The 13,978-nt window shown below is 38.3% G+C and overlaps 1 protein-coding gene across 31 annotated transcripts in view; it reads right to left on the reverse strand.

The window, feature by feature from the left end:
• The window catches only part of KIF1B (kinesin family member 1B), a 134,658-nt gene that overhangs the window by 115,660 nt on the left and 5,020 nt on the right, over positions 1-13,978 (reverse strand). For 27 of the 31 annotated variants that reach the window (XM_070260958.1, XM_070260956.1, XM_070260948.1 and 24 more), the window contains exon 2: positions 2,383-2,563. In XM_070260958.1, coding sequence (XP_070117059.1) covers positions 2,383-2,488 — 106 coding nt within the window. In that variant the 5' untranslated portion in view covers positions 2,489-2,563. Of the gene's footprint in view, positions 1-2,382; positions 2,564-9,273; positions 9,334-13,978 lie in introns of those variants that run through there. The other 4 variants (XM_070260957.1, XM_070260945.1, XM_070260961.1 and 1 more) reach the window with 2 other exon arrangements.

The raw sequence follows: 13,978 nt of genomic DNA on the forward strand, positions 1-13,978 counted from the left end.
TTTAAAACCCTTTTTATGGCAATTAGCACTTTGATCACTTTTACTTTGTATAGACATTATTTTAGTACGTCTTGTCTCTCCCACAATAAACTTTAAAAACTTCTATGGTACATACAACTCTGTGATCCCCACAGAGTCACATTATAGCAGACTCTCAAAAAAGGAAGGGAGGGGCTGGCCCTATGGCCAAGTGGTTAAGTTTATGGGCTCCACTTCAGAGGCCCAGGGCTTCACCAGTTCGGATCCTGGGCGCAGACATGGCCCCACTCATCAAGTCATGCTGAGGCGGTGTCTCACACAGCACAACCAGAAGGACCTACAACTAGAATACCCAACTATAGGGGCCGGGCCGGTGGCACAGAAGTTAAGTTCGCATGTTCCACTTCAGCAGCCTGGGGTTCACCGGTTTGGATCCCAGGTGCGGACACGGCACCACTTGGCAAGCCATGCTGTGGTAGGCACCCCACATATAAAGTAGAGGAAGATGGGCACAGATGTTAGCTTAGGGGCAGTCTTCCTCGGCAAAAACAAAAGAGGAGGATTGGCAGCAGATGTTAGCTCAGGGCTAATCTTCCTCAAAAAAAAAAAAAAGAATATACAACTATGTACTGGGGGGCTTTGGGGAGAAGAAGAAGAAAAAAGAATGGAAGGGAAAGAAAGAAAGGGCAAGGCAGAGCAGAGCCACTTAGCCTGTTCTCTAGAAAGGTTTTGGACAAAATATGACGGAAAAACCAGTGGTAGCTCAGCACTGTGCTTAAGGTGGTCCACAGCTTGGTTTTTATAGAACTAGTACAATATACCTAGGCCTATTCTAAACAAATTACTACTTTTAATAAAAAACAGACATTCATTTTTAGTATTTCATCAAAACACATATCAGTATTTTCAATAATTCTGGAGAGATTTTTGTGGGAGATAAGCAATAATGGGTGACCAGAACTAATATCTTCACCAACTCCAAAATTTATGGCCCTATTCTGAAAAGGTGTTCAACTAGGAATCGCATTTTCTTCTTCAGTTTGCTATCCCTTTTTCTTTTACAATTATTTACAGGATATAACTCAGATTCACTGGCACAACTGACAAAGAAATGTAAAATACAAACAATGGTACAACAGTTTAGACTCCTACTTTCGAATCTTTCTTTTTAACAATAGATTGTTCCAAGTTCTCTTTACCAAGTTCAAAGAAGTGTATGAGCAATAGAAAGCTCAAAGTTGTACATGAGGAATCTGAAAAAACAGTCGAGCTCATATTAACAGAGAAAAGAATGGTGGTTACCAGAGGCTGGGGGGTGGGGGAGGAGGGAAGATATTGATCAAAGGGTACAAACTTTCAGTTATCAGACGAGTAAGTTCTGGAGACCTGACGTGCAGCATGGTGACTATAGTTAATAATAACGTATACTTAAAATTTGCTCAGAGAGTAGATCTCAAGTGTTCTTACCACAAAACAAAAACGGTAACCATGAGAGGTGATGAATCTGTTAATTAGTGTGATTGTAGTAATTATTTCACAATGTATACATATATCAAAACATCACATTGTGCATCTTACATATAGAAATATATAATTTTATTTCCCACTGGTAGAATCCTCTACACAGAACACTGGCAAATGGCCCATAAATAGATGAGATCAGAATGGTTTCCCCAACAATTCGGCATTAACTTGTGTCTGAAAGAACGATGATTCCGTTTTATCACAAAGTTACAGGTTTCAAAATGGTAGAACTTACCACTATTTTAAGTACTAATTTGCCTACAGATCAATTTCAAGTAATTATTCATGCAAATACAAAAGAAACCAGCTTAAGTCATTTTTCACCTAAGTAATTATATAGAGAAACAAGCTAGGAAACCATTAGGACTGCTAATTTTAGTAATAATTTATAAGTTTACTATCTATTATAGCTACATCTGTTGTTCACCTCAAAGAATCACTGTCAGGGAGCAGAGTAAGTTTACTATCTATTATAGCTACATCTGTTGTTCACCTCAAAGAATCACTGTCAGGGAGCAGAGTAAGTTTTAAGACCATCTTGGCAACCTCGAGTGCTATTTAAAATCAAGAAAGAAAAATCATCCTGGAGCCTCAAAAGGCATATTTCATGTCATCATTTACTAAAAATCACTGCTTACACCTTTAGTATTTATCATTAAGATTTCAACTTAACACTACATAAATTAGTTCAGTTCTCCAGGGATTTCTCAATTGTAAAGAACAAAAAACAGTCCATATTTAAACATGCTACAGCAAATATCACAGGGGGAAAACATTCAATGGATCATTCTGTCCAGATGTTCATTTATTCTGATCACAGCAGAAGGAAAAGGAAGGATGGAAGCTGAGTATAACTGATACAAAACAACATGTACTCACTGGTTGAGTTGCCCTGCATCTGAATGATGCACCTGGACTCTTTGCTGGTCTCTCGAGAATTGAAGGGCCGCACGCGAACAGCCACCTTCACTGAGGCTCCCGACATTCTGATGGTCTTGCTATATATACGTAGTCCAGAAATAAAGAATCAAAACTTCTTTTTAAGTTACGTTCAAGTTTCCTTTAAAAAGAAAAAATTCCATACAAGGTAGTCAGAATTAAAGAATGCACGGGCTAACTTGAGCTAAGAGCTATTATCTTCTATCTTAGTACTATTTCTGTTTCCATTTCTAAAAACCTCATCCCTTTTCTTCCCTATAAATCTTATATTCTCAACAGTAAATTATCAAACAGAAGTTAAAGACTGAAATTTGTTTTCCTATTCCATTATCTCTTTATCATCCCTAAAAAGTCCCTAAACTTAATCATAAAAATATCTCTGCAAATTAACGTGTCTTTCTTGCTGTTTTTCCCAATCGATCTTCAGTAATACATGAAAAACACAAAAAGTTTATTTGTTAGAGTTCTTACACAAGCAACTTCCTATCTGCAAAACGACTTACTACTGTGACATTATCTTTCTTTGAAGAAAGGCACTAAACTTTCTATACTTTAATTACAGCTTGAAACATTCAGTTACGTGATATATAATTCAACAGCAAAGGACAAAGACAAGCTCTAGCTAGCTCCTTTAACTTCTAAGCATCCAGGGATTCCTTTAATATTGATAACTCCTTTCACGTGTATCTCATATGACCCTCAAAACCATCCTGTACAACAAGCAGAGAAGGTTCCAAGAGACTCAGCTTCTATCCTCTGATGTGCCCCTAACTCATGGCAGAATCAAATCACTACATTTCACTACTGAATGAAGGCACAGGAAAAAATGTGAACATTTTTCAGAGGAATAGATTCCTTCCCAACAGAACAAAACAAACACTATTCTGTGAAAAGAACCCACATAAGTAATTTCCACAAGAAACAACAAATCTCAATCTGTACTCTATGCATTACATAAACATCTTCAAGAAGAACGAAACAAAAGAAAAAACTAAGAAAGAAGAATACTTAGAATCCAATTACCAGGGTACCCCAGCAGAACTTAAATCTGACCAATCTTTTTCCACACAATTAAGTAGAGATGAGGAATGCTGATCTCCAGCTACATAACTACTAATGCTTTCCATAGGAAAAGGCAAAAATAAATAAATAAAACAAACCAAATAAAAACCAAAAAGCCACTCTCTACCTCATTACCCTGTTTTAGTTTCTTAACAGCACTATCACTGTTTGAAATTTTGGTCTCTCACACCAACAAGAGGATGCTCAGAAATCTTGTCTGCTAGCACTTAGAACAGTACCTGAAGAAAGAGCTCAGTACATGTTTGTTGAAGGGATGAATTAATGAATTATATTTCCCAGTTGTGACAATTATCTGTTCAAGTTCTGTGCCTGGTTTATGGACTATTTTTGTTTTTGTTTCAAATGATTACAGTATTTATTCATACTAATCTTTTTATATTTGCTGCAGTGTTTTTTCCAGTCTGTTTTCCATTTCATTTTATATTAAACAGATTGTTCTTTTTTAAATATATCAAACATTTATTGTGAACACATTTATCAAATCTAAGCTTAGTTATTAACGCTCCCAATCAATATAGCATTACATATAGTCACTAGTTGAGTACTCTGCCAAAAGAGAGCGAATGAAGCATTCAGAAAAAGCAAGAAACAGAAGATATTTCAACCTCCCAGAGTTCACTTTGATATACAGCCAACATCTCAACATTCAACATGTCCCATTATCTTCTACCCGAAACCAGCAACCTCCACCAATCTTCCCTTCTATGTGGTCCTATACCTTAAATCTTGGTGTCATCTTTGTTTTTCTCTTTGAATCCTTTTATTAGTTTTAACACTATTAATGAAATACCATAGGAAAACTTTTGAAACATAAATTTGCATTTTTCTATCCCTTCCTTCTTCTTATTCCCATTGCCATTACCCTATCCTTGTCCTTACTACCTCATGCCTAGCATACTTGGAATAGTGGAACTGATCTTTGAGCTTTTAGTTTTAATCCAATAGGCCTTAAATATGGTTGCACAAAAGAGAATCACACAGGGGTCTTTTGAAAAGCAAATGAGCCTAGACTCCCCAAGCCTGGTATTTAATGGTTTTAAGACAGACCCCAGGTATGGGTTTCTTTTCTCCATTTTCAAAAGATTATGCTGCAAATCTCCAGCTGAGAACCCTGCTTTATGCAACTGCTTAACCCTGCTACAATATTAACTTTTCTAAAGCTTTACTTTCAACTTCACTTCCAGACTCAAGAATCTTCTCTTATTCTCCAGTGTTCACAAGATCAAGACCAAAGTCAAGTTCTGTGTTCTAGTCAAGCTCCTTCACTAGCCCACACACATGTTCTTTCACATCTCCTAACAATTTCGCCCCTACAATGGGTATACGAATTTTTATTTTCTCTTCTATTTGATGGCCCAGTTCCAGTCTTACCTCTTTCAAAATGACTACTCAAACATCCCAAGAATCACTGGTATTTCCTACAGTACTTATAAGCCCCCAACTCATTATGAGAATATCGCTATCATTTTACATGACTGCATCCTCTCTTGTATTATTCTTTAATAGCTTCCCAAAGTGAAAATCTTTTCCTCTCAAAAATCTCTTTGAAGTTGAGCTCCCTGAAAAAATTCCAAGTCTGGGCAAGAAATTTCAAGACGATCCTGGGACATTTTAGTGTGACTACAAGCAAGAAACCTATCAAAGATGAATGGGGTCATGGCAAAAGGACACATGTGCCAGCTTAAAGGGATTCCCACTGGCCAAAGATGAGATAATTAGAGCATAAAAATACACACAGACAGACTGCAAATGGACTGAAAAATGTCAAATACATAAAGTCATGAGTTCATAATGATACTTTTAAAAACCTCATTATTCTGAAAACTGGCAAATAAAACAAAAGAATTGACCATACATCCAGTTTCTATATCCTGTGTAAACTATATTCCAGGATAGCCAAATAGTCAAGTAGGACAAGGTCTTCTTTACAGAAAAATTCCAGCTAACAAATGTAGAAGAAACGACAGAATTAGCACGTCACCATTTTCCAATCCAACTGATATAAAGGTTCTCTGCAACAATCATCACTAGCTACTAAAAAAGCCTTAGACAACAGGTTGGTTGATGTGAGAACATTATATTGTATGGATTAGGCTGACAACATCTGGCCCAAATATGACCAATCTTAACTTACTAAAAATGGGACATGTAGGTGGTCTGTGCCTCCTGATGCGCTCCAACGGGAAACACACAGTACCACCTAGTAAGTATTCTTATCCTACCACCTTAAAAAAACGGAATAGAATCAAACCTCAAAGCTAACCGTCAGTTTACAGGACATAGAGGGAGCAAAGAAACAATTTAAATGACACCTAAAAGATGCAATCAGCCAAACCCAGAATATGAAAAAATCTACACGTCAAGTGACCCAGTTTCTTCAAATAAATAGCATAAATTGGGGAGGGGGTAATAAAAGAGACTTGTGTTAGTTACCAACTAAAAGCAATGATTTTTTAATCAAGAAAATCTGTAAAAAGACATTTTTTAGATAATCAGGTAAGTCTGAACATGGACTGGGCATCAGATGATATTAAGGAATTTGTTAGGGGAAGATACAACAAACAAGCTTGCCAAAATTTAGACAATTATTAAGCATTATAGCTATTTAAATTTAAAAAAACAAAACTCTCTTCTTTTGTGTTCTATTCAGGCCCCATAAAGAGTTGAATGCTGCTGACTGACCTAAAAACAGACAAGAAAGGCTGAAACCTTCTTGCTGGGTTTTAGATATTAAGTAGTATGCATTTGTAACTAGGAACCAAAACATTATCATGTCTAGTATCTAACGTCCCCCCCACACACACTTTTCAATAGACTGACTCCTCTACCTAGTTATCCTGTGAGCATTTCATTCAACCTAACACAACCAAAGCCAAATCTCTCCCCACCTCTCCCAAACAACACCAGCTCTTCTGCCTCTTTTCTATTTCTTTTAATGTTCTCACCATTCCCCTGTTCCCACAAAAGCCAAAAAGCTTGCTTCCTCTATCCATCTAATCAACTGCCAAATCACACGGCTGCTTCTACCTATAAAATCTCTCTTCCCATTTCTATCACCAACATCCCTTTTAGGCCTTCAATACTTCTCACTCAATGCTGTTAACCTTCTTAATCACTTTCTCTTTCTTCCTCCTCCTCCAACCATACTACACAATACTGCCAGATTCATCTTCCTGAAGCACGGGTCCGTTCACACCACTGTCAACTTAAAAATCCTCAAAGTTTCTCTGCTGTCTACCAAATAATGTCTGAACTCCCCACACTGGCCTTCAATGTGTTCTGCAACATAAACCACCTATTTTTACAAGCCCACAAAACATGCCTTCCATCTACATTCCTTAACCACCCACCACAGGGCTTCCCGAAAGCATTTCTGGCCCTGTGTCTTTTCTCCAATGTTCCCTCTACCCACTGTGCCCTTCCTCCTCTCCTGTTCTCAAAATTCAACTTATTCTTCCAGAACTTTTCATAGGCTACCCATCTCTAAAGACTTCAGTCAAGTGCTCTACCCCTGAGCTACACCCCGAAGCCCTTTATATACATAAAGAACTCATACATTTCAACAACAACAAAACAAACAACCCAATTAAAAAATGGGCAGAAGATCTGAACAGACATTTTTCCAAAGAAAATATACAGATGGCCAACAGGCACATGAAAAGATGTTCTGCATCACTAATTATTAGGAAACGCAAATAAAAACTACAATGAGGGGTCAGTTCCATGCCGTAGTGGTTTAAGTTCAGTGGGCTCTGCTTTGGTGGCCCAGGTTCGCAGGTTCAGATCCCAGGGACGGATCTACACCACTTGTCAGCCATGCTGTGGTGGCGACCCACATATAAAATGAAGGAAGACTGGCACAAATGTCACTCAAGCAAAAAGAGAAGGAAATTGGCAACTGATGTTAGGTCAGGGCAAAAAAAAATTTTCCTCTGCAAAAAAAAACCTGCAATGAGATATCACCTCACCCTAGACAGAATGGCTATAATTAACAAAACAAGAAACAAGTGTTGGAAAGGACGTGGAGAAAAAGGAACTCTCATACACTGCTGGTAGCAGTGCAAACTGGTGCAAACACTATAGAAAACAGTAAGGAGATTCCTCAAAAAATTAAGAATAGAACTAACATGCAATCCAGTTACTCCACTGCTGGGTATTTATCCAAAGAACATGAAAATAAAAATGCATAAAGATATATGCACCCCTATGTTCACTGTGTCACTATTCACAATAGCCAAGACTTTGAAGCAGCCTACGTGCTCATCAAGGGACAAATGGATAAAGAAGCTATGATATATACACACGATGGAATACTACTCAGCAATAGAAAATGATGAAATCTTGCCATTTGCCAGAACATGGATGGACCTTGAGGGCATTATGGTAAGTGAAGTAAGTCAGAGGGAGAAATTCAAATACTGTATTATCTGACTCATAAATAGAAGATAAAAACAAAAACAAACAGACATATAGAGACAGAGACTAGATTGGTGGGAAGAGGGGAAGAGGAGGGCGAAAGGGGTGATTGGCACATATGTATGGTAATGGATGGTAATTAGTCTTTGGGTGGTGAACATGATGTAATCTACACAGAAATCGAAATATAATGATGTACACCTGAAATTTATATAATGTTATAAACCAATGTTACCTCGATAAAAACCATTAAATTAAGTTAAATTTTAAAAAGGAGGGGCCGGCCCAATGGCATAGTGATTAAGTTCACATACACCGCTTTGGAGGCCCAGGATTTGCAGGTTCAGATCCTGGGTATGGACCTACACACTGCTCACCAAGCCATGCTGTGGAGGTGTCCCACATACAAAATAGAGGACGACTGGCACAGATGTTAGCTCAGGGACAATCTTCCTCAAGCAAAAATAAATAAATAAATAAAGGAGGAAAAAATAATAATGCCTTCATAGAGTCTCCTCATCTCCCAAACCAAATGGAAATGCTTCTCCGTTTAATACTTTTCAATTCCCTGACCTTACCTTGGGCAGAATAAGTTATTTGCTTTTTTTTATCTCTGCTGTAGATTTTAAGTTCCTTGAGGACAAGAACACAATCTTAGTCATGTTTCTAATTCCCTCCATCAGAGGATCTTGGATACAGTAGATGAAATATTTTGGTTGAATTCCTAGCTACTGTATGTCAACAAACTGATGTTTGAATAGCATTAATAAAAACATAAGCTGTTCCAAAATAGAGACAGGTCATTTGATCAAAAGAAAAAAGGATAAAATTAATTTCAAATTCCTTCCTAATTAAAAAAGCTAACAGTCATTCTTTTCTGGAGGTGATATATACATTTTAAAATTACTTTCCCAAAACAACCTGAATCTAAATATATATATTTTCTGACTTAACTGTCCTGTGGTAAAATTGCAATCCTCTTCACAAATGAGTTAAAATTTTACACAGTAATAGGAAACTAAGTGGACTACAGAAAGTGTTACTCTGTTACTTTCCTACTACTATAAACAATATCTCTCTTATAACAGACGCCCATCAAAGAATTACAGGTTCAAAACTTCCTGATTGTTTAAAAATATTACCAATTATATAAATCTGAAATCAAATTTAAACTCCAGTGAGAAACAATAATTACAGAATATTTTTAAGACGTTAAAGGAAAACAATACTTCTTATAATCAGCTTTTATAAAAATACATTTTCCAAGTTTTGAAAACGCAAAGGAAGAAAGGTAGGTAGGAAAGGCAACCATACATACTCTAAATCACTTACACAGCCTCAGTTTTAGACTGTTCCTCTGACCAGTTTTCCTCCCTTATGACATAGAATTAGAAGCATTAGGAAAGCGGAATGGAGCAAAAATTCCAGACTCATTCACTAACAATAAAGGGACAATAAAACATTCAGGTCTCATTCATTTGAATTTTTCTAAATTTTTGCCCAAATGCTTAACTTGGATCTTATGCAATTCTCACTTGCCCTCAGAAGTACCCTGCATTATTAGGAGCCTAAGAAGACGGCTAATTTTCAAACTGACCTTTCAGCAAAGTGAATCAACAAGAACAAAATAAGACTAGTTTTTTGGTTGGTTTGTTTTTGTATTATCTCTTTTCTACAGAAAACAGCCAGGATTATATTCCTAAAACAGAGGTCAGTTCATGTCACTCCCTCTCCTTAAAAACTTTCAACTGGCTTCCATCCCTCAGAACATAACCTAAAATTCAAGGGCCTCCACGGTCCGACCTCTGTCCCTCATCTCTGTTCTACTGCCAACCTTAAGCCTTCTTCTCCACCAAGCGTCCTCACCGAACACACGACCCCTGGAAGCTCAATCTCCCTTCTCAACCTATTTGCAAGTACATATCTTTTGAGGACAAGGTCAAATGTCACCATAAGACAGGAAGCATTAAGTCATCCATTCCTTAATGTCCCTCTTTCTGAGCCAAAAGTCATACCAAAATGTGTTGATTCCTCATTTTTCTCCTTAGTTCAGTCTGTCTTATGTTGCAATTAGTTCACTTAACTCTCACATATCAATACTTTATTCAGTACATGTCTGTCACAATTGAAAATAGAATTTAACCAAAAAATTCAGTCTTTTAAATTCAATATTCACACAATTTGCAACACAGCAGCAAATTTACAATATCAACAAGCATGCTATTTAAAAGATCATCTTTTCCACTGAATTACATTCTAAAGAATGAATTATAACTTAAAGAATGAGTGGGTACCCAAAAGTAAATATTTGTAACTAGTGAGCCCATTTTGAGATGCTATGAAAATTCCCTTGTTATTATAAATTTTGCATCTCTCAGTCCAATACGTTCCGTGAGCACTAAACAGGTTTCAGGACCCAATATTTGTCAGTGACCATGGTTATACTGATAAAATGGCCCAAAAAAGAGTAAGAATTTTATTTTTGTGTGTGTATGAATTACCTGTCTATTCTTGCTCTTTGATTCTATGGATAAAAATCAGCCATGAGCCAAGCAGTGAAATCTCAAAATGGATCACGTTAGAAAATCTTCCTTCTGAATTCTAACCCAATACCAAAAATCAGACTGCTCAGGAGGAGTCTCCTGACAGATCAGATTTTCAGTCTCAAATAGGGCTAAACTATAAACTAGCTCAGTCAGGCTCCCCAACTGTTTTCTTTTAACTACTATTTAAAATAACCTGATACAATTTTTAGATTTATTAGACACGTGTCCTCCTGTCACTGCAATTAAGAAGTCAAGAATCCTCCTTTTCACTGGCAACAGATTTTACTCCCACAAACCAAGAGGTACATCAAGAAACAACAGCTCCTATGGCCTAGGGCTTAAAACGAACTATTCTAATTGAAAAAGATTTTTTTCATTTTTTCTTTTCTTTAAAAGTTTGGATGGTTAATACTAAACTCTATCTAGTAAGTCAATTCATTCTAACATCTGAAGCTACATCCTATAATTTTATTTTGGCAGACCCACTGGGAACTCTGCCACTCAAATCCCAACATTCCACTGAAGTTCTTGCATTGTCAAAGTGGATGACCACACCTACTCCTGGAATCGTCCAGGCCAAAATGAACTCAGTTCAGCTATGGTGTAGAAACATTACGTTTCAGAGGTTAACTCAAGCTTCTTTCTTTCTGCAACCTTTGCAGCTACTTGCCTGGGCGGTAGCTCAGTATCTGGGCAAGAATGCAGGTCACCCTTTTCCATGTGTCAACAATGTGTCAACTTTGCCACATGATAAACCGGTACCCAAAGTTTAAAAGGTATGTTTTAATTTAGATGACAACACAGAGCACAAGTATTCCAGGCTCTCACCAGGGTTAAATAATGAGTTTTCTCCTGGGATACTCAGCTTTATCTTCATATAAAGTCAAACACCTGAACCACATTAGTCATATTCTTCATAGAAAAGACTTTAGTTACATTTTAAGGTTTTATTCTCAGTTTGGAAAGCAAGTCGATTACTTTTTTTAAAAACATCTTTGAAGAACAGTTCATCCTTTCGTTGAAAAGATTTAGTACGTATGTCCTTGTACCACGATGTTGGTAACACTTTTCTCTTAGAATTTCTTTAGAATTTATTACCAGAGAGAAAAAAAGTCTCTGTTGACGAACCAGTAGGCTTTCTTGTACTAGAAAGAAAATTGTATAATTTATCTTTCCCTTTTTACCTTGACTTCCAAAAGTTTCAAAACTAAATTACAATAACCACATTATATAAATTGCTGCAATTTGTATATTTATTTTTTCTCCTTTTACAAAAATTTTTGTTTCTTACCCATATATATATATATATATACACACACACACACACACACATATATATACAAATTGTTTTCAGTGAGGAAGATTGGCCCTGAGCTAACATCTGTGCCAATCTTCCTCTACTTTGTAGGTGGGATGCTGCCACAGCATGGCTTGATGAGTGGTGTGCAGGTCTGCACCCAGGATCCAAATCTGCAAACTCTGGGCCACCAAGCAGAGCACGTGAACTTCACCACTACGCCACCAGGCCGGCCCCTCTTATCTATATTTTAACAGTCTCAGTGTATATATGGTATTTGTAGTAAACTGTTCAAATCCTTTTTAGAAGCGGTTTTTGTTGTTAGTGCCATCAAGTCAATTCCAACTCCTAGCAACCCTGTGTACAGCAGAGTGGAACCCTGCCCAGCCTTTTTGTGCCATCCTTTCACATTTTGGCGCTCCATCAGATAACACTTTGCTGCTCTTCATAGAGTTTTCATGACCAATTTTTTGGAAGTGGGTGGCCAGATCCTTCTTCTGAGTCTTAGTCTAGAAGCTCTGCAGAAACCTGTCCACCATGGATGACCCTGCTGGTATTTGAAACACCAGTGGCATAGCTTTCAGCATCACGGCAACACACAGTTATCACAGTATGACAACTGACAGATGAGTGGTATAGTTCCCTGATCAAGAAACAAACACAGGCCACAGCAGTGAGAGCGCTGAATCCTAACCACTAGAACACCAGGGGTGGCTTTAGAAGCAGTAAGTGGTACAAATTATAAATAAATAAAACTTCCCTGTAATAGCCTATTCTGCTATTTATTTCAACATTGTGAATATGTAGTCAAAATTTTAGTTCCTAAAAACAAAGTAAGCTTCTAAAAGTTATACAAAAATCTGTGTTGAATGAATTTGATGGCTGTCTGAGTGGCCAGAAAAGCAGGAGGCCTAAGAGACTGAAGCCAGCCCCACCAAAACAGAAGCAGACAAATGTTCAATGAAGGCAGGAGTGAAGTGAGCAATACTTTCAATACTGCAAAGGTGTGAAACCAGCCCCGAGGCTTCAGCAATAAAGGGCTGGAAACCAAAGCAAGAGGAGTCAGTGAAGTGAGGGTCACCGAAGCCAGTTTGGCGGGGTGGGGAGTAATTAGGAAGCAAGGACGTGGAAATGCAACCAAGTATCCTCGCGGCAGAACCTAGCTGTGAGGGGCAAGAGAGACAGCTCGGAGGGAACAGGAATGGAGGGATTTTCCTCTCCCCCCATCCCTTGTTTCTAATAGAAAAGACTTGCATGTTTCTATACTTTATTCAGCAGCTGTTTATTAGGTGCCTGTGATGCGACAGGCAGTTCCAGGAGTCTGGGATAAATCAGGGAACAAAAAAGATAAACAACTCCGCCACGGAGGAGCTTACATTTTGGTAGGGGGAATGAGGGCATTAAAATAATAAGTAAGTTATACAGAATGTTAGGTGTTAACAACCTTTATGAGGAAGGGAAAGTACAGCAAAGTCAGGGGGCTCCGGAGTGCGGTGGGGAGGAGGGCTGGGCAGGTGCAGGAGGTCAGGGCAGGCCTGCTGAGGTGGGGAGGGTTAAGCAAAGACTTGAAGGCGGTGAAGGAGTTAGCCAGGCAGATTTCAGGGGAAGTGTTCCAAGCAGAAGAGTAAGTCAGAGCAAAGGCCCTCAGGTGGGACAGTGCCTGGTGTATTCAGGGAACTGTGGGGAAACAGTCAGTGAAAGGGGAAAAGGGGAATAACCAATACAGTAAGTCCGTAAAGAAGGCAGTGATCTCCAGAACACAGGCCAAGGGATTAGCTGAAGTCAAGGAGAGCAACCTTTACTCTAAGACTGGAGGAAAGAGGGTAAGAAGCAAGGCAGAGAAGTCTGTAAGCAGAGGAAGAGGAAGCTGAGGGAGCTCATGCCTTTTTTTCCTGTGAGGCAGTAGGTAAGGTTTAATGCCAAGCTGGGGCAGAGGGAGGCTTGAGTAAAGTGGTCATGATTTTAGAAAAGCCACGGTGGAGAACGGGGGAGGAAACTGAGCAGAATCGTTTCAACAGACACCAAAGACAGACTCAGGGGAGACCTAAGACCACACGTTAATTGTGGCACTAATCCCCAGCACTATGCGAGGTTTATCCAGGACAGAAAGTAAAAATAGAGGGTATGGATGGCAGGAATGATGGAAGGCTGGCATCTGCATAGTGGGTTTTGCCAAAAAAGAAAGAATTAAAAA

Source organism: Equus caballus, chromosome 2, assembly GCF_041296265.1.
Source record: "Equus caballus isolate H_3958 breed thoroughbred chromosome 2, TB-T2T, whole genome shotgun sequence".
Lineage (NCBI taxonomy): Eukaryota > Metazoa > Chordata > Mammalia > Perissodactyla > Equidae > Equus > Equus caballus.